This window comes from Ctenopharyngodon idella, chromosome 9 (assembly GCF_019924925.1).
Source record: "Ctenopharyngodon idella isolate HZGC_01 chromosome 9, HZGC01, whole genome shotgun sequence".
Lineage (NCBI taxonomy): Eukaryota > Metazoa > Chordata > Actinopteri > Cypriniformes > Xenocyprididae > Ctenopharyngodon > Ctenopharyngodon idella.
Window position 1 is genome coordinate 33,391,393 of NC_067228.1, and position 18,897 is coordinate 33,410,289.

The following is an 18,897-nucleotide window of genomic DNA, read 5'->3' on the forward strand; positions in this document are numbered from 1 at the left end:
CAGTCAGATGGAAAGGGAGATCCAAGAGATTCTTGCCACGAACATCAGCACAGCTGGAGGAGAGGTTTCTTGTTACATCCAGGAGGGAAGGCCTTCCACAGTCGTGCCATGAATTGAGGACCTTGAGGGCAGTTGGAAGGCCTGACTTTACTAACTTGAGCCGAGTACCCCCTTCACCAGCCTAACACTATTTCAGTATGTACTCGGCTTTCAGCTGCCCCCTTTTTCCCTGGTCAGAAGAGCTGTTTAGGTTCCAGCTGTGACTCACTGGTTCGAGAAGAGCAAGAGGGTCTGGGACTAAACATATGTTCACCTCCAACAAGCAGTTCGGCATCAGAGGAATGCCTGGAGATCCAATTCAACATTGTACTAACCTTGGCAGAAGATATGGCTCTCTACACATGGTATCTGATTCTGGCAGCTCTCACGCACTGCTGTATTTGCATTGCTTCTGGAATGTATTGATGGGCTGTATCCATGTGCAGTGTGAAAGCTCTACCCTGTTAACATGGACACTGAAAAAGAATACTGCATATGGATCACATACTTACTGTGAATATTGGTCACTGAACAAGTGAATGCAGTCACATACTGGCTCAGACTTCCACCACATCACTCCCACGTTTCAAGTATCACTTCCTCCTCATCACCTCTCACTGTCATGCCTACACCGTGCTTTCCCTCTCCACGCACATAACACTCACTCTCCACAGACCAAAGGCGCTCCCGAGCACCCACAGGAAAGGCAGAGCAACCACATAAAAACCTGAGATATTCTCCATTAATTTTAACCAATCAACAAAAAAAAATAATAATTGAGATTCTGGAACCTCTGATTGGTGGATCTCATAATTCATAGTTGGTCGTAATTCATAGTTTTCAGTCATGTGACTTGCACGGAGACCTGGAGGGCAAAACATCCATAGAACTGCAGCACAGGCCTGTCAATTTTCCTTCTGTTTTAAGCCACAAATATTCGATCACCTCTCAAAAGAAGAATATGTGAACAAAATGCAGGTTTTGGGCACTTGTGATCCATATACAGCACCTGATGCAGTGTTTCAATCACTAAAACAGTGGGAAATTTTAAAACGCTTAAGGTGAAAAACACTTAAAGTGCCTTAATGTACTAAACCGGTGACATTAACAGATAAAATTCAGTATGCACCTTACTGTTGATGCATATTATATACAGATGAGCAGATAAGCCCAGAATATGAGTCCACACACTAAATGGTTAAACTTTTCTTTATAATGGTTTACTATGGAAAAAACGTTTAACAAGAAACTGTGCATTGTGTTTATATTCTGGGTTCATCTGCTTGCCTGTACATATATGCATCATCGATAAGGTATATACTGAATTTGGTCTTTTAATATCACTGTCTTACTGCATTAGTACAAACCTGGTAAAAAATAACTGGTGGGCGGAATGGAGGAAAGCCTTGTTTTTCAATAAGGGTGTGACGTCACATGAAAACTAATACTTATTGACACTGAAGAACTTGTGGTTACAAGAATTATCACTTCTACCTGTAATCAGCTATCACAGAATTCATTCATGCTCTTGATGTCAGGTTAAGGTTACACACAAAGTTCTATGAACCCTGTGAAGTAGCTTTGGCCACCCCATGTATAAAACTCTAGTTATATCACTATAGGCTATAGGCACTATTCATCATAACTAACAATGCAAACATGTCATTGATTTTAACAGGAGTTTTGGCGAGAGTTCAGAACTGAGTCACTGATAAACTTGTGTTGTTTGACAGCTCCAGCGCACACTGTTTGATTGACAGCAGCGATTGTAAAGGGAAAGTTCTTTGATCGCTTTCTATATATAATTTAATCACAGTTTAAATAACACATTATTTTCATCCTACCAAGAGAAACAATATGAAATTGACCGTTTAGTCACTGGTTTGATTTACTGACAATAAATGATTTTGAGACAAAGAACATCTGACTGTAGGCCAACATGAATCATTGCATATCAGAAATCACTGGTCACTGGTGATTTTGGTTAGACATGTACACATAATCCGTAAATATCAAACGATCTGTAACAAAGCAATAGTGACACAGTAAAAACTTTTTTACTCACATAAGTGTGTTGCGTCATTCCCGTCGGATCCAATATAGAAGGCACAGCATTTTTTTAATTTCAGGCTCTCTGCAAATCCAAAGCAGCTGTGTTTTTCCACAACATGGCACTGCACAACATTTTACACTCTTCAAAGGAATGTTTATTGCTTAGTTGCTCGATCCAGTGTTAGCATCACATGACGTGTCTGTTATTTACCTACTACTGGTCATGCGTGAATCAGTGGGCGGGGCTACAGTAGTAACGATGTAGAAGTGGGCATTTTTCTCCTCCTGCAGAGATGGTCTTTCACCCATCTATGATGTAATAAATAGGCACATTCCACAACGAGTTGTAATCTGGGCTTGGTTTCAATAAGAGCGATTAGAGAGCAGACGGCTCCCTATGCTTTTGAATAGCTCTCGCAGTACTTTGATGTCATACATCGATCGGTCTGTGCAGCGCCGCTTCAAGTCGAACAAGCCTACTCTGTTACATGTGCGAATTCTTTACATTAACGTAGGACAACCTACTGTGTTTATGTGAATACTCGGCAAGAAGGACATTGTGACAGTATTTTTGTGTGCATTTGACACAACAAGCCGCGAAAAAGAAATAAAAAAAGAAATCAAACAGCTGTTTGAGAGGCCGCTTTATGTGTGCCCACAGAATAATTACTCTCTTGATTTTTTATTTCTTTTTTTACTTTCAGTGTCTCTTTCGCTGAAAATAAAAATAATTAAAAACCTAAAAAAAATATTAAAAAGGTGAAAACATGTTTTAATGTGCATATGCATAAACACTTGTGTTGCTGGGGGAGAAGTCAATTGACCGTTCGCAAAGACCCGCCCCCTTTAGTTACTGTTGCTACGTCCGACAGGCCATGCCACACATCATGTTCTCACACAGTGAAAAAAACATTGCGGAGCAAAGAAGACACTGACAACACGTCGACAGACAAGACAGAGCAGGTTACTTTTGATATGAAACAAAGTCTCAAATTTTGTCATATTTAAAGAAATTTAAACAATAAATACCATTTTGTGGCTCTTTAAAGGTGCTTTATGTAAGAATGACAGCTAGTGGTTGAAATGGGTACTGCAGTCCAAATTCAAAATATTGTTTGCCCCGCCCCCTCCTCCTCACTCGACTCTCACACGGGTTGCCAGTTTGAAGACAGAAGGGAACACAATTGAAATTGGAAGAAGAGGAGACTTACACACTGTAAGATAATTAGTTGATTTATTGATTTATGATGAGTTGATATCGTGTTTTTATATGCTCCCGTTCATAGAGATTTTTAGATAGATGCAGAGGCTTTTTAGGTCGGGTAGAATCTGCAATCTCTGACCCAGTTTGTTCGCTGGCTTCAGATGGCTGCAATTCGCTGCATGTGTTTTCTGCCAACTGGCAACCCCAGGTGGCAAAATACTATTGGGTAAATTGGCAACGTGCGGTCTTGCACAGACCAAAACAAAAACAGAAATTCTGACACAGAATGCAAATTTCAAAGTAAAATAACTGGCTGTAGCAATTTCAGAGAAAAGAGTATGTGAACTCAGCATGTTTAATAAATATCTGCAAACATATTATGGTATTTTTATGCTTTAGTACAGTCCAAAACTTACATAAAGCACCTTTAATGTGTCGTGGCAGATCGCTGTAGCGCCTCAGTTCAAGCGGCTCGTGAACCATTCATCTTCCTACTAGCTCATTTATAGCATCAAATAAACATGAATGAACATCATAAGGAATGTTGTTTCAATCGCGGAAAGACGTCAGTACACACCATTTTTCAAGTCCACCTACCTTAATCTGCTAACTACCCTGACTACTTTGTCCGACAAAATGGAGAATTAGGCATTATGATTGCTTAGATCGACTGTCAATCAAACTCATGGCAAGGGCCAATTAGGCCGCACTACAGCGATCATAATGGAGCGCTATTTAATTAAAAAAAAAAAAAAAAAAACGCGGACTCATCTCAGACTCTGAATAGCTAGAAGATAACGAAGAGACATAACCTGTCGTCCACTTGAAATTTGCTATTGGTGAGTAGGCTAGCTAGTTTGGATTCACATCAAATAATAAGTTTAAAATAAATTATTTTAATATATATTCTTCTAGCCAAGTGGTGTTTTGCGCGCATCATCTGCTTTTTCAAAGTTAAAAACGCGTCTCCAGACCCAGAGCTCCTTTCCATTGTATTCCCATTTTTAAAAGTAGGCTACAAACGCGTTCGGTGTGAGCGGTTTGTTTAGTTCACAATAGTTTTCATTTAGCCACCCTTTATTTACCCGTTCCTGCTGTGGGACTGTCAGTCGCCAGGCTTCAGTAAACCGTTGATTCAAAGATCTGTAAAGGTGAGGTGTTCAGCGAAAATGATATGTCTAAAGCCTGATTTATGCTGCCTTCACGTTTCGAAATGGGAGGGCGTTCACGTGCATTTTTACCTCGTATTTACTATAATTCTGAGAGCACGTGAAGGCAGCGTTTAACTTCTCTGCTAAGCCCCCCTTAGCATATAGCCTATATGTCTAGCATTTGTCGTCGAGTTAGCCAGTACTGTCTTAAATAGCCTGTGCGAAGCACTTCATCTTTTATAACATGAAATGTTGGGCAAATGGAGAAGGAAAAAAAAAAAAAAAAAAAAAACTTACATAGCTACAATAAACGTAAACAATGTAAACTGTGCACCATAAAGACAGGCAACATAACCACATTACTTCTGAACTTAAAGGCCTTGAGAGCGCTGTCATATGATCTGATTTTAGGCATAGTTCAACTTTAGAGATGAACTGTCCCTGAATGGAAAAGAGGAAATGTAAAAATGCTTCAAAATTGTAATGTCCTTATGCCTACACCAGGATTGTGTATTGTTTTTGGGTGAAAACGTCATTCAAGCGTCGGGCAGCATTTAGAGTGAGAAATTTTAAGTAACCTACGAATATCACACGATTTGAATTAAACGCAGCCATCGCAGAGTAACAATTCGCATTGTGAAAGGTATGTTCCATCGTTCTTTTACAGCCAGCTTTACTGCTGTGGTATGTCAACAAACTACAGGCTTCTTGTGAGGGCGCTACAGAAAAAAAAAAAAAAAACTGCAGGTTGTCTGGTTTCCCTTCCGGCTCTAATTGTGCTTTTGAGCGGCTCACAGGTGTTTCACAATGGGGCTCTCACACAAAATCCCAAAAGCAATGGTAAGCTCAAGTAAATCGTAGAAGGAATAATAGGACTGAGTGTTCTTGAGGAATTGAATGCTCAAGTACAGGGCAACCACAAAATTGCATTTACACTTAATACTTTTGCAGTTTGGGAAACAAAATAAACTTGTTGGCGTGCATGGAAATCAGTTAGCCTATGTGTTGTGCAGCACACTCGACATCTTCCTCACTGACACTCAAGGGCGCTCCACAAAATTATCCCTACCGTCAACACAACACTTGGAGCCCTGCAGGTATGAAAATGCTAATAATTTGCAGTGTTTTCCCCATTTCTCTCTCTCTCTCTCTCTCTCTCTCTCTCTCTCTCTCTCTCTCTCTCTCTCTCTCTAAAAGTGGCACACCTTACTTCTTTTCTACAGAGCCACCTAGTGATTAAAATATATTACAGCAGATTGCCTATCACGCGTATCGCTAAGATCAGTAAGTTTTTTGAAAGAAATTAATACTTTTATTTAGCGAAGAAGCATTAAATTGATCAAGTAAAGACATTTAATTTCTACTTCAAATAAACGCTGTTCTTTTGAATTTTCTATTTATCAAAGAAACCAGAAGAAAATGTATTATGGTTTCCAAACAAACAAACAAACAAACAAACAAACAAACAAATAAATAAATAAATAATAAAGCAGCACAACTGTTTCAACATTGATGATAATAATACATGTTTCTTGAGCAGCAAATCACTGTAAAAAAAATATTTTCATGATTTGTTATCACAACATTTTTTCTTAAGTCAAATCAACTTAAATAATTAATGGGGTTCAGATAACATAATATTTTGAGTTTCTGTTGATTAAATCAATCGCCTTCTTTGTATTAACTCAAATTTTTAATTTTAATTTCAATGACTCACAATGTTAAGGCAACTAGGTAACTTACTTTTTTAAGTTAAACCAACAATTTTTTTTTTTTTTTTTTTTTTTTGCAGTGTATTAGAATGATTTCTGAAGGATCATGTGACACCGAAGGCTGGAGTAATGATGCTGAAAAATCACAAGAATAAACATAGATTTTAAAATATGTCACGATAGAAGAGTTTTAACTGTAATAATATATAATTATATATTATAATATAATAATCTCAATATCACTGTTTTACTGTATTTGATCAAATAAATGCTGCCTTTTATATACACATGCACACACTAAAATCACATAAAAAATAATTTGGTTGCCTAATATAGACAGACCATAATGTTTATTTATGCAGGTCTTATATGAGACATTTCCACTGCTGTTCTGCATAAGTAAGCATTTGATTGTAATTTAATAGGCTTCAAATATATCAAATAAACGTAGAAAGAAAACCGAAAAGTTATCTAAAACTTGTTAAAATGCTTCCTTAAACCAGGCTTACTCATAGACAACTGAAAACTACATTGTGGTGTAGTCCAAGTTCAGCTTAACTATTTGCATGTCACATGGTGACAACTATCCAATCAGGTACTAGTTATCTGACCTATGCAATTTGTCCGGAAAATAAACATAAAAGCGTAACTGTCAACGGAGATTGTTCTCCGCTAACAGTTTTCTTGGGTTTGAATCCATAACAGACGATGAGTTAAATTACAAACCATAAAGCCTACACTGTCTGCAAGTAAATATGGAAGTACTAGGGGGGTTAGATGAGGAGTTTAAAAGTTTTTACCCGTCTGCCTTCGGGGCGCACTCAAGCCGGTCTGCGTCAGGAACTCCCGTGTTCTCTTCAGCGGAACGGCCGACTTCTATAAACTCCGAGTCTCTTACTCCTTACGTTTCTTTTCCAGCCCATATTGGCACAAGTTCCTCAGTCACTTATGGATGTAATTTCGGAAACAGTTGTTATGGCTGCAAAGTACCACAGAACGCCGTGTTTCCGCCTAGTGTGGTGAAACAAAATGCGAATGGACAGTATGCCAGTAAACCCGTGGATTATGCTGATGCCTCCAGCTGGTTTAAGGAGTTCGCTCTTTACCAAGGTTATTCCTACTCAAGAACCCCTGCCTATATTGATTTACCTGTAGTTCATAGAACATTGACCGGATATCCTAGACATGAGACTTATTTGTCAATGGAAGACCACCAGCCATGGGACTGGTCAAACAATTGCAGCAGTCAACTTTATTGCTCCAGAGACCAGACGCAGAGCCCGCATATCTGGAAACCATCATTAGCAGGTAAGGCTTGAGTTCTGCTCTGTGAATCACTCCTCGCCTCTCTTCATTAGTTGAGTATAAAGAGCTTTTTTTCTGGACACATAAGAGGCACAAATCACGCAAAAATTCTCTGATAGAAGGATCAAGAGATTTTCTCATCTTGTGTTCATTGACAGAGGATACCCTCGATTTAAAACATATTATTTCTCATCTTTTACGGTACACGCTAAACGCTTTTGGCATCGCCCTATGAAATGTCAAAATCTTGTCAGTAGCAAGATAATTAAATAAATGAATCCTTAAAACCATAAGAACAGATTTAGTATGCTAATCTGAAATGAATCACGACAGAAATTAAAATATTACGTTTGCAGCAAAGGCGTTCTTTTAAAGGTTTTTTTTTTTTTTTTAATGTAGATTTACATGACGCTCTTAAATGCGTATCATATGCACGCCAAAACTCATTTTGGCATAGCCTATACATTGCACGAGATTACACATGCGTAGGTTGCAACGACGTTAAAGTAAATTGCGATGTTACATCATTGTTAATTTTGGAATAATGAAAAGGTCTTGCAACAGAAGATTGCTTGAATAAAATGGTTTTTATTTCCTCAGAGGCAACAGCGGTTTCAGTCTGTCAGCGCGGGAGAAAGAAACGGGTTCCTTACACAAAACTGCAGCTGGAAGAACTCGAGCGTGAATACACCAACACTAAGTTCATTACCAAGGAGAAGAGACGGCGGATTGCTGCTTCTACCAGCCTGTCTGAAAGACAAGTAACTATATGGTTTCAAAACCGTCGAGTCAAGGATAAGAAGAGACCTGAGGACCTAAAAGAATTTTAATCCTGTTAAAGATTAATTCATAAAATTGCTGATTTACATAGAGATAAGCGCTTTGTTCTCTTTAGTTAGGGCTATTATTTATATCTTGTTTAAATATTTAGATGAACTCGCATGTCCAGGTTTGCTGCAAGAGTGTTAAGATGGTCAATTTATTTCAGTAGTTTCAGATTCAGGTTTTTTTTTTTGTTTTTTGTTTTTTTAATTTAAATATTGTTAAACCATTTTTTTTTTTTTTCATTATGTAGCAGTAGTAGCCTAAACGCTGTATTCCAGACCTCTTTCCATGCTTTCAAAACTTATATTCTCAGATTCGTTTTCTTTGAGTGCAGATTGTGTACCATAGTTGTTTATATTACCAGAGTTTTATGGGGAAAATCTAGAATGTAACACTGAAGTAAATAAACTGGTGGAAAAAAACAAAAACAAAACAAGTTTCATGTGTAATACTTCACGTTATTAGATGGGGAAAATCATTTGTTTGTCGGTGTCCTCTTTATCCCTCTACAAGTAGAGATTGTTCTATACTGCAGATAGAATCATAATATCGTGAACAGATTTAGTTAATTTTAAGTTGGCTACGACCAGGTTTTCCAGTAGCACTAAGTATAGCGTTAATAACATGAAAGCCGCAGTCTTTCGATAATGAATTTATATTTCATCTTGCTTTTGCATTAATCGGGGAGATATACCTTACGAAAATTAACCATGGTTTGAATAAAAAAAATAAAAAAATAAAAAAATAAAAAACATGGTTCTTGTAGTTATTCCATGGCAACCACGAGCTAACCATGGTTTTGCTACACAAACCATAGTTTAACTGTGGTTTTGTTGTGGTTATACAAATGGTATTCAATATGCCAAAAAACATAGTTTTACTATGACAAAACCATGGTTAATTTTCGTAAGGCATGTACTTTATTTTGTTTATTGTCATTGCACAGTTACTGCAGCTACACTTAAGAATGAAGCATTTGTCAAAAAGTGCTTTCCCAGTCTATGCCACGTGATTGGCTTGAATTTAGTGTTTGACAGTATAGACCTCTATAGGCCTGAGTATAACTAATGAATCTCAGTAGAGGATTGATATTCTTAATGGCATAAATTTCACAACTGTTGAGACTTGCAATTGGTGTAATTTGGACAAATAAGTTCATGCGAAGAGTAAAATAGGCTATTATTAAGCACGATATTTAGATTCACAGTTATTATTTTGATTGAGCAGCCCACAAAATAAAATGGTTGTTTTATTGATTGATTGAAAATCAATTATTGGTTGTTGTTTTTTACTTCGAAAAGCAAAAAAAAAAAAAAAAAAAGAGAGACCGTTAGCAGAAAAATACAAATCACAAACTTTATTTGTTGCCTTTTAAATATAATTTCATTTTTAAAAATATCTTAATCATCTTCTTTTGAAACTGGGTCTTCTCAGTGTCCTTGAGACACATTGTCAAACTAAACCTTGACTGCAAAATAGGTCTCATGAATAATACCACAAATTCATGAAGCTGCGTCGCCATCTATCGGTTAGCATGTGCCTTGCAATAAGATCATTTATAATTCAAGAATTTACCTTTGTATTGAAAAACTATAGCATTTTGAGAATTATTTCCACAGCTATGACCATTTAAAAGAGAAGATGGCGCTGTGAGTTCTGAAGAAATATGTAATATAAAGGTAATCTGTCACAATTGGGGCATTCACGTGGCATTCACCATTTCGTCTGGTCAGAAAACACTTCCCTCGGTGGGCTGAGAAGTCTCAACACACTACTGACAATTGCTAACTGTTTTATGTTTTGCCGAACTGGTTGGCGAATTCGTACAAAGGGTTTAACAACGACGGCGCTTAAACTTTTAAAGAAAATGTTTATAGTTATCTGTCATGCTGATTTCAGCTGTTAAAAACGACGCTGTTTCAAAGTATCTGCCTGGTTATTTATGACAATTTTTAAATGAATTAGACGTAGTCAACTATTAGACTGTAGCTTTCTAATTAAATGCACTTGGACTTGTTTTTGGTAAATCTGCGTCTGGACTTTGACCTTGAACTACTGATGGACTACCATATCCTTTTCATGTAGGCTAAACATTTTTTAGGGTTGTTTTTTAAGGAACGGATGAGAGTTTTGTGTTGTCAACACGCAACAGAATGTGAAACAGTCTAAAGCAATCTCATTTAAAAGGTTTTCATGAATTTACTGGACTCGTAAAAAGTGGGAGGTTGTACTGTTGCCACTCTTTCCGGAAATTGCCTTTTTACAATAGTCATTTTCCCTGTACGTGCATATGTGCACTTTCTTTAAAACGTGTTTTGGATCATCTGGACAACCTTTTGGAGGTAAGATAAAATATGACTTGCATACCCTGACCAACAATTTAAGAAACCGGCAACAAAGATTATCCGACGACATCTAAGTTTAATTTCTTGCACCGATAGCTCGGCATCTCAATGTATATACAATCGACTTAAATGTTTTTCCCAAAAACATTTTTAAGCGAATTTAGATATAAGACAATCAATAACGAAATATTAAAAAATAATTGATTTAGTAGCTAAATATAGCTTGTATAATGTATCAAGGTTTAAAATTTTAATCATTGCTCATAAAATATCAAAACCTTTTTCGTTTACACAAAAAATGTGTATGTGAGCTTAACGTTTACAGATGGCATTTCAAAGTTATACTTTTAAAAACTGTATACTTTTTATATGCATTACAAGCCCAATTTGGCTTTATCCCAGTGTTTAAATCACATTTATTTGTATAGCGGTTTACACAATAGCCTACATATCGTTTCAAAGCAGCTTTATGGAAAATGCATGTTTCTACAATTCAGAGTAATCTGTTATCAGAGGTGACTGTGTCAAATTAATGTCCATATGTCAGAAATGTACAGTTCTGAGATAATACAAATCATGCAGTTAACTAACATCATGTGTTATTTTAAACAATGATCTCATCAAAGCAGTTATTACAAGTTGTGATCATGATGATTACAATATATAGAAAATTTGGCAATTGTGTTTACAAAATAAAACACAAACGCAGCTCTTTTCAAAGTCCATGTAGTCATTTCATCATAAATGCAGCATTGTAATGTTTTTTTTTTTTTTTTCATTACAAATATATGAATAGCGTGTGTGTGTGTGTGTGTGTGTGTGTGTGTGTGTGTGTGTGTGTGTGTTATTCCACCGCATTTTTAGACAAATTATAGCGGTCGGTTAACAATTGAATATTTATTTGTACAGCGCTTTTCACAATACACATTGTTTAGAAGCAGCTTTACAGGAAGTTCTACTTTAACAGAACGGGTTTATGTATTTAAAGTTACTAATGAATAGTTTCAAACACTATTCTTTAAATATGTGGTTTTACAATAGCCATATTTCACAAAAATAGTGAAGCATGCATTAAAGACTACCTTTTACAGTAGCCTATAGCAAAATGCATTTTAAATAAATAAACAAGAAATTAAATGAAGGCCAAAGGGATATCTGCAAAAGCTGTCTATCTTATATGCTTTTCTTTCTGACTTTGCAGCGCTACTGTCACATGGGCGTGGCTAAACATATTACTTTGCATATCACGTGATGGTGCATTAACAAATCAACAATTACCTTGCTCGTATTCTTTAGGGGTAACTAAAAACGGTTTTAAGAAGCGTTCGGGCAAGCTCGTCAGAAATGTGCGAGCACAATCTTCTTAGTTCTGGCTATGTTGCTCCCCTTTTGAATTTCCACTCTCCCGACTCCCTGTACCTCCAAAACCTGCGAGGCAATGGGGTCCATCTATCTGGGCTTCCACAGATGTCCTACAGTAGAAGTGAGGTGTGCTCGCTCCCGTGGAGTTCTCCAAATTCGTGCACTACTCCGGCCCAGAGCCGCGCCTACAGTGGCTACTCTCAGCCGTTTTTTAGCAATTCAGCCGCTGTGAGCGCTAGCCTCAACACTCACAAAAAGGGCTCACTGGAGGAATCCGGGAGGTACTACTTCCAAGATGTCAGCCACAAACCAGAGGAGCCAGGTCGACCTAATGCAGCTTACGCAGGAGAGCAGAGCTCTGTCAGCAACGAAGTTTCAAACTTGGAAAGGCGACAGCAGAACAGGGTTGCACAGATTGAACTGAACTCCATTGACCAGCCAGTGACCGATGGTTCAAAGCCGTCTGTCAGCTCCAGCGCTCCATTCCAACCATCAGTGAGCACCCAGACTATTAGGTCAGCCTTCTCCGATGGTACGCAACTTCTTCCTTGACCCAGACTAGATGTCATTCTCTGACCTTGATTTTAAGTGGATTTTACTATGTAGACTTGCGCTTATTGTGTGAGATGTTTGCTTTGTTCAGTTATAGACAAGCCATTTCAGCCATTTGAATTTGCCACTCTTTATTTTTCAGAACTAGTTTGTTTTTAGACATATTTTGAATGATACTGTCTCATTCCACGATATAGCATTTTAAATGGGTCATCAGAGTTGTGGTTGTCTTTAAGGGTTAAAGTCTTTATACTGATTCAGTGACATGAATGAATGTTGACGAGAGTACTGTTTGTTTGTTTTTTCTCCTCCCCAGGACTACCGTGGTGTCCCTCACAGGTGAGATCAAGAAAAAAGAGAAAACCTTACACGAAGCCACAGTTAGCCGAACTGGAGCACGAATTTATGATAAACGAATTTATAAACCGACAGAAACGAAAGGAGCTTTCGGACAGACTGGAACTAAGTGATCAGCAAGTGAAAATCTGGTTTCAGAATCGCAGGATGAAGAAAAAGAGACTTATGATGCGCGACCATACCTTCACTATATACTAAGATTGTTGTTTGTTTGTTTGTTTTTTTCTCCCCAACAATTTAAGGGTTTGTTTTCAGGTGGTGACATCATTCATACAAGAGACTTTTCTTGAATGTCCACCAAACTAAGCTATGGAAACGATTTTCTCCCGAACACCCATGAAATGTAATTTAATATGCAAGCTGAATATTTTGTGATTGATATTTATTGAGTCGCTGCATTATGTATGTGTCTGGTGTATGTTTTTGGTGGAAAAGCGATAATTCCAAAGTTGTAATGTTAGCTTGCTATATAGCCTAAAATGAATGCTTTGTAGTTTAGAACAGCAGCAAAATTTAGAGTAGACACGTGTATATTGGATTCATGACATACATTCTGGCATCATTTAAAACTACACTGGGCAGCTAACATCTAACTGGGAGTCATTACATTTTCAGACGTTGTAATCATTTTGAGAAAACCTAATTTGTATCTTGCGATCTGAACGTACATTTTGCCTTTTTTTTTTTTTTTTTTTGCGTTTTTAATCAAACATGTTATATGTAATATTTATTAAGTGTTCTGTAAATTCTGCATTATATTAAACTTCTGCATTCTTGTGCAATATTTGTCTGTTTTAATTCAGTGGGTGGTTCAAAAATGCGCTAATAAAGTCCAAGCTCAAGTTTGATCTTTCTTCTGTGAATCTCTATTATTTTATATTTTCTTAATTATTTATAATCGAATTAAACTCGGAATTTGAATAGAAAACTAAGTGCTGTAACTGTTTATGCATTAAGGGTGTATATGTAAAAGGGAAACAGTATGTTTACAGAAATGTAGTGTAGACTTACACAATGTAAAATTAGTTATTAATTTAGCTCTTTTATGTTTCCTTTAAGAAATAAGGAAATTGCGGCCAAATGTTCGTATTTCTACAAATGAACTTGTTGATTATCCATTGGGATAATTTGAAAAGAGAGTACACGGAACAGGTAAAGAGGTATTAGTTTAATGTTTAGTTGCATGCGCGTATACAAAACTCGTCTATACGAAAAAATAGCCAATATTTTAATACCAGCATGACAACCCTTGTGACACAAGGATATATTGATAATCCCATGTATTATATGCTTTGTAATTCCACCTTTTTAATGCACAGATTCTATACCACAATATGTTTTCCATATACTTCACGTTCTGTTTATCTGCAAGGTACATTGGTAAACAATGTGGTACAAGTATAGTATACTATAGGTGTGAAATAGCCTACATGAAAATTTTGATTAATAATTTAAGAGTAGTTTAACAAAAAAAAAAAAGTAAATAAAACCATATAAATAAATATTTACTTATATAAGGCCTATATATTTACCTAGCATTTTCTTTACTCTCTGCAGACTAAACTCATGAAAAACGCATGGTTGCACAGCACTATCTTCCACCAAATGTGTATTAGTATTTTCATTAATATCAAGTATTATCATTATTTTAATTTAAAATAAATATTTTCTACTAATGAATGAATGAATAAATGAATGAATGATTGAATCAATCAATCAATCAATTAATAATACAAAGGTAAGTTTGGTCCAAGTTATTTGTCATGATACTTCCTTTAAAGGTGATCAGTAAAAGACTGAAGAAGCAAGAAACAAGCGGAGTTTAATTTTATAAGCGCCCTGACAGACGTGCTGCGGCCGCTGGAGAAACTGGGGGCGCCAATACAAAGTTAAGGTCAAGTTAGTGGCTTTCTTGCACTGACTTTATTTCTACTAACAATACTTTGCACATTAAAAAAAATAAAAGAAGTTTGCAAGAAGCAATTTTGAGCTCTCATATAAGGTTAAACGCGTGACATAACTTTTTTGATGCGCTAACATGTTATTAAGTGCACTTAATACAATTAACCTAATACAAGTAAGGTAATATGAAGCAAACGTAAAGTTGGCTTCATATTATTGCGAAGATTGTTTTATCTGTTGTTAAAAAAATCTTTGGACATCGACTAGTAAACAGATTCATATTTTGTTGGGCTCTAACACTTTGGGTTCTACATAGAACAAAAAAGCAACAAATGAAAAAAAGTCTTAAATAGTATGGATCGCACAAGATTAAGCTCTCCCTTCGCGATACAGCTAACTTTCTATTTACGAAAATTACGTTATATATCTATGGAAATTAAATAAGATGTTTCTTGTGGAATGGTAACGCGCACATTAACTTCTCATTTCGAATCCACTAGCTGTGCTTAAATTAACTAAAAATAACATTATGGTCTTTAGGTCACCAGATTTAAACCATAGATGTTACCAAACATGTTACCAGATTTAAAAAATAAATAAATAAATAAATAAAACAGATTTAAAATACATCAGGTTGTACAAAAATAACACAACGCTGGTTGTTTATTTGTTTTCATAAGCTTAACAACGCCAGTTGTGTGTCTCATAGTAGGCTATTGATATGAGAAATGTAGATATCTGGAGAAAACTAAAACTGTTTATTTGTAGTTTTCATAGTCTCTCGGTAGGAATATAGCAGTCACTTTTTACCTCCACCCAGGACACTACACCACAGCACATCCTTTTGTCTGTGCAATAAAGTGATTTGGCTGACGGTTATTGGTGATTGCCGGCTGCATCGTCTCAGACTACAGACGTTCAAAGCCAGAACAGTTGTTTTGTACTTGGCAGTGTGAATCGGTGTATCTCTTCCTTTCGGTAACTATATGTCGAAGAATTTTATTTAAATCTTTAAGCTTTACTACTGGAATACATAATCGGACTAAATCTTTACTTCAGGCTAAAACAGAAAGGTACAGTTCTAAATGTTATTACTCTTTATTATACATTGCCCTTTGTCGTTTTTTTGGAAATGCATTCTTGTACAATGTTTACATTGTGACTAAATTTGTACTTTCAGTGTAGAATAAACAGAAAATCTGTTTTCGTTGACATCACAACATATATTTAGTGAACTGCGTTACGTTTCTGTCAGTTTCTGTCACCTTCCAGATCTTTTTTTCCCACTTATTTTCCCTTTTCCTTTCTCTTTTTCATAATTTTCTTTGGCATGTATCTAGTCTAAGGTATAACATGATTTTGTTCTATAATTTCAGTAAAATAGCACAGGTTTAGAAAAGAGATGCAACAATCCTGATAATAACACACATGCGTATAAAACGTGTTTAACAATGAATCTTGCATTTTCATCCTTAAATCTCACTTTCTGGATATAGAAAGAGAATCTAAAAACATTGCAGTTTGCTTCAATAGTCAGTTTTCTTTCGGCCGTGAGACTAACTGGTTGGGAATCCTATTAAAAAAAAGCAATTAAGTAATAATACAAATTAATGTGTTACATTTGAAATAACGTTGTGATGAAGGTCCTTCAATTAACTTTTATTTTAAACAACGTTTGACGTAGTATTTCTATGATTGTTTACTAATGCCTTGTAATACACACGGGGGAATCAACATGGGAGTTTCAAAAAATGTAGGCAACCAATGACCTGCCTCATGCGGTTACCTATGAGTCGCTCACTTAATGACTGATATTGATATATGGTAATTTTTTTTTACCGGATCACATGACACAATTACCTCAAGAATCGATCAAGATGAATTGCACGTCAGCGTACGTTTCCGATTTTTTCTTCCTCACTAGTCCTATCCACACGCATATGGTGCAATAGATGGGCAAAGTTTAACAGTCAAGCTGACGGTTTTTCCTCTCTAAGGCTAAAGCGAGCAATGACCGACTACGATGATCGCAGCAACTGTGCATCTAATATGTATTTACCATACTATGTTCCAGATTTCTCGTCAGTCTCATCGTTTTTACCGCAAACAACGTCGTGTCAAGTAAATTTCCCCTATTCTTCGAACATAGCGCAAGTCCAACCTGTTCGTGAAGTGACTTTCAGGGACTATGGACTGGATCATCCGAGCAAATGGCATTACAGGGGCAATTACGCTTCGTACTATTCAACGGAGGAGATAATGCACCGAGATCTCCTACAGTCAACAAACAGAGCGGAAATTATTTTTAAAAACGATTCCATGTATAGCCATCACGGTGGTACTAACTCCTCGTGCAATTTCTTCACCAACGTCGGCCGAAATGGGGTACTTCCACAAGGATTTGATCAGTTTTTTGAGACTGCTAACTCCGAGAAGCCCAACCCTGAGCAGTCCGAACAAAAGCCAGATACAAGTGTCCCCGGAGATGCTGCATGTAATGTGTCTTCAGATAGCGCGGAGCAGACCAAACAAGACCCTACAGAAACCATGGAGGAGGAATCCTTAATATCAACCTGCGATGAAGAGAAGAACAACGGCTCAAGTAGGTTCACGCGTTTAACGGTGGTTCAGTCTACCCTATTACTTTGTCGGTTAGCTTTTATGCGCCCCTTTATAAGCATGCAAAAGTTTTTATATAGCTTGTAAGATTCTGTTTGCAGTCGTAAAAATATTTACTATGGGGAAGGCGTTTTCGTCGGATTATCTATAGCCTATGTGTGTATATTTATATAGCCTATATATATATATATGTGTGTGTGTATATATATATATATATATATATATATATATATATATATATACACACACACACACACACACACACACACACACAAAACATTATGAACTGTTGTAAAGACTGAAATGACCGCCGCGATGCGAATCGAGAGACTTTCTCAGACAGAAAGATCTTATTTTAGAATTCTTTAGCCTGTTGCTTGTTTTAATGTTATGCAACATTATTACAAAAGATTTGAACTTAAAAGCCAAACACTTTAATCGAATTGAAAATACACCTACGGGTTACTCATGTGCGCGTGCGTGCGTGCGTTTGGACGTGAAGTGTGTGTGCGTGCGCGTGTGGGCCGTTTGCGTGCATGTGTATATTTCATGTGGCAGTGTTTGTGTCGTTTTATTGCCCATGTATACATACTTTCGTTTCTCCGAGTGTTTTTTGTATGTGTATAGTGTAGATTAAACAATAGTTTTGTGTGGGAAAAAAGTGTCGGATAGACTCGAACTTTTCATTCCATCTGCAGAAACATCTGAGTTAGAGATCTAATTCATTGTGAAATAATCAAGTTGCGTTTCTTTTTGTAGGTGCAACAAAGTCCAGAAAAAAGAGATGCCCATATTCGAAATACCAGATCCGAGAACTTGAACGAGAATTTTTTTTCAATGTGTACATAAACAAAGAGAAACGTCTGCAGTTGTCAAGAATGCTCAGTCTTACAGACCGACAAGTGAAGATTTGGTTCCAGAACCGAAGGATGAAAGAGAAAAAGTTGAACCGAGATCGTCTCCAGTATTTCACAGGAAACCCATTGTTCTGAAAGTCATGATACTGGCCGCTTCGGGAGACGATGGCTATTCTATTATGTCATGACTGTGGGACATCATCCATTCGTCGGACACATGACTTATTTTCACGTCAACTCTGTATTTTACTATGCAAAATACTTGCTATCAAAAATGAATTTTATCCGCAATTAAAATTCTGCACAAATTATCTACAACAATGTATCCGCGATGAGGGAAATTATCAGTTATCAGGAACATGGGTACCTCGACAATCTCTTCATACTCTGTGTTAATGCCATTGAAATGCAGTAGCTTTGTATTTGTATTTATTTATTGCATTGTTCATCGAAATACATTGAACAATACACACTTGCGTAAGCAACAAACGTTTGGTTACATCAAATCAATACGTAATTACATTGAGGTAGAACTGTGTATGCATTTATTCGTTTGAAGCATGTAATGTATCTATGTATTAAATAAAAATACAGCAAGTTATTTGCAAATTTCTA

The 18,897-nt window shown here is 36.6% G+C and overlaps 3 protein-coding genes across 4 annotated transcripts; all 3 read left to right on the forward strand.

The window, feature by feature from the left end:
• The first annotated feature begins 6,794 nt into the window (after positions 1–6,794).
• hoxd13a (homeobox D13a) lies at positions 6,795–9,044 on the forward strand. Its single transcript, XM_051906988.1, has 2 exons — positions 6,795–7,466; positions 8,064–9,044. The coding sequence occupies exons 1-2, from the start codon at positions 6,914–6,916 to the stop codon at positions 8,291–8,293; spliced, it is 783 nt and encodes a 260-aa protein (XP_051762948.1). The 5' UTR covers positions 6,795–6,913; the 3' UTR covers positions 8,294–9,044.
• A 1,772-nt stretch (positions 9,045–10,816) lies between these two features.
• hoxd12a (homeobox D12a) lies at positions 10,817–13,722 on the forward strand. 2 transcript variants are annotated; one of them, XM_051906987.1, is made up of 2 exons: positions 10,817–12,510; positions 12,864–13,722. In XM_051906987.1, exons 1-2 carry the CDS (start codon positions 11,978–11,980, stop codon positions 13,015–13,017), a joined length of 687 nt encoding a protein of 228 aa, XP_051762947.1. In that variant the 5' UTR covers positions 10,817–11,977; the 3' UTR covers positions 13,018–13,722. The 2 variants fall into 2 exon arrangements, with proteins under 2 accessions (XP_051762947.1, XP_051762946.1); XM_051906986.1 differs by having other exon boundaries at positions 10,833–12,527.
• A 2,222-nt stretch (positions 13,723–15,944) lies between these two features.
• Positions 15,945–18,897, forward strand: hoxd11a (homeobox D11a). The gene is made up of 2 exons (XM_051906775.1): positions 15,945–17,408; positions 18,185–18,897. The coding sequence occupies exons 1-2, from the start codon at positions 16,817–16,819 to the stop codon at positions 18,415–18,417; spliced, it is 825 nt and encodes a 274-aa protein (XP_051762735.1). The 5' UTR covers positions 15,945–16,816; the 3' UTR covers positions 18,418–18,897.

Coding starts and splice junctions, on each gene's coding strand:
- hoxd13a (XM_051906988.1), top strand. CDS start 6,914: ATGGAAGTACTAGGGGGGTTAGATGAGGAGTTTAAAAGTTTTTACCCG. Junction 7,467..8,063: donor CTGGAAACCATCATTAGCAG/GTAAGGCTTGAG, acceptor TTATTTCCTCAG/AGGCAACAGCGGTTTCAGTC.
- hoxd12a (XM_051906986.1), top strand. CDS start 11,978: ATGTGCGAGCACAATCTTCTTAGTTCTGGCTATGTTGCTCCCCTTTTG. Junction 12,528..12,863: donor TAGGTCAGCCTTCTCCGATG/GTACGCAACTTC, acceptor TCTCCTCCCCAG/GACTACCGTGGTGTCCCTCA.
- hoxd11a (XM_051906775.1), top strand. CDS start 16,817: ATGACCGACTACGATGATCGCAGCAACTGTGCATCTAATATGTATTTA. Junction 17,409..18,184: donor AGAGAAGAACAACGGCTCAA/GTAGGTTCACGC, acceptor TTCTTTTTGTAG/GTGCAACAAAGTCCAGAAAA.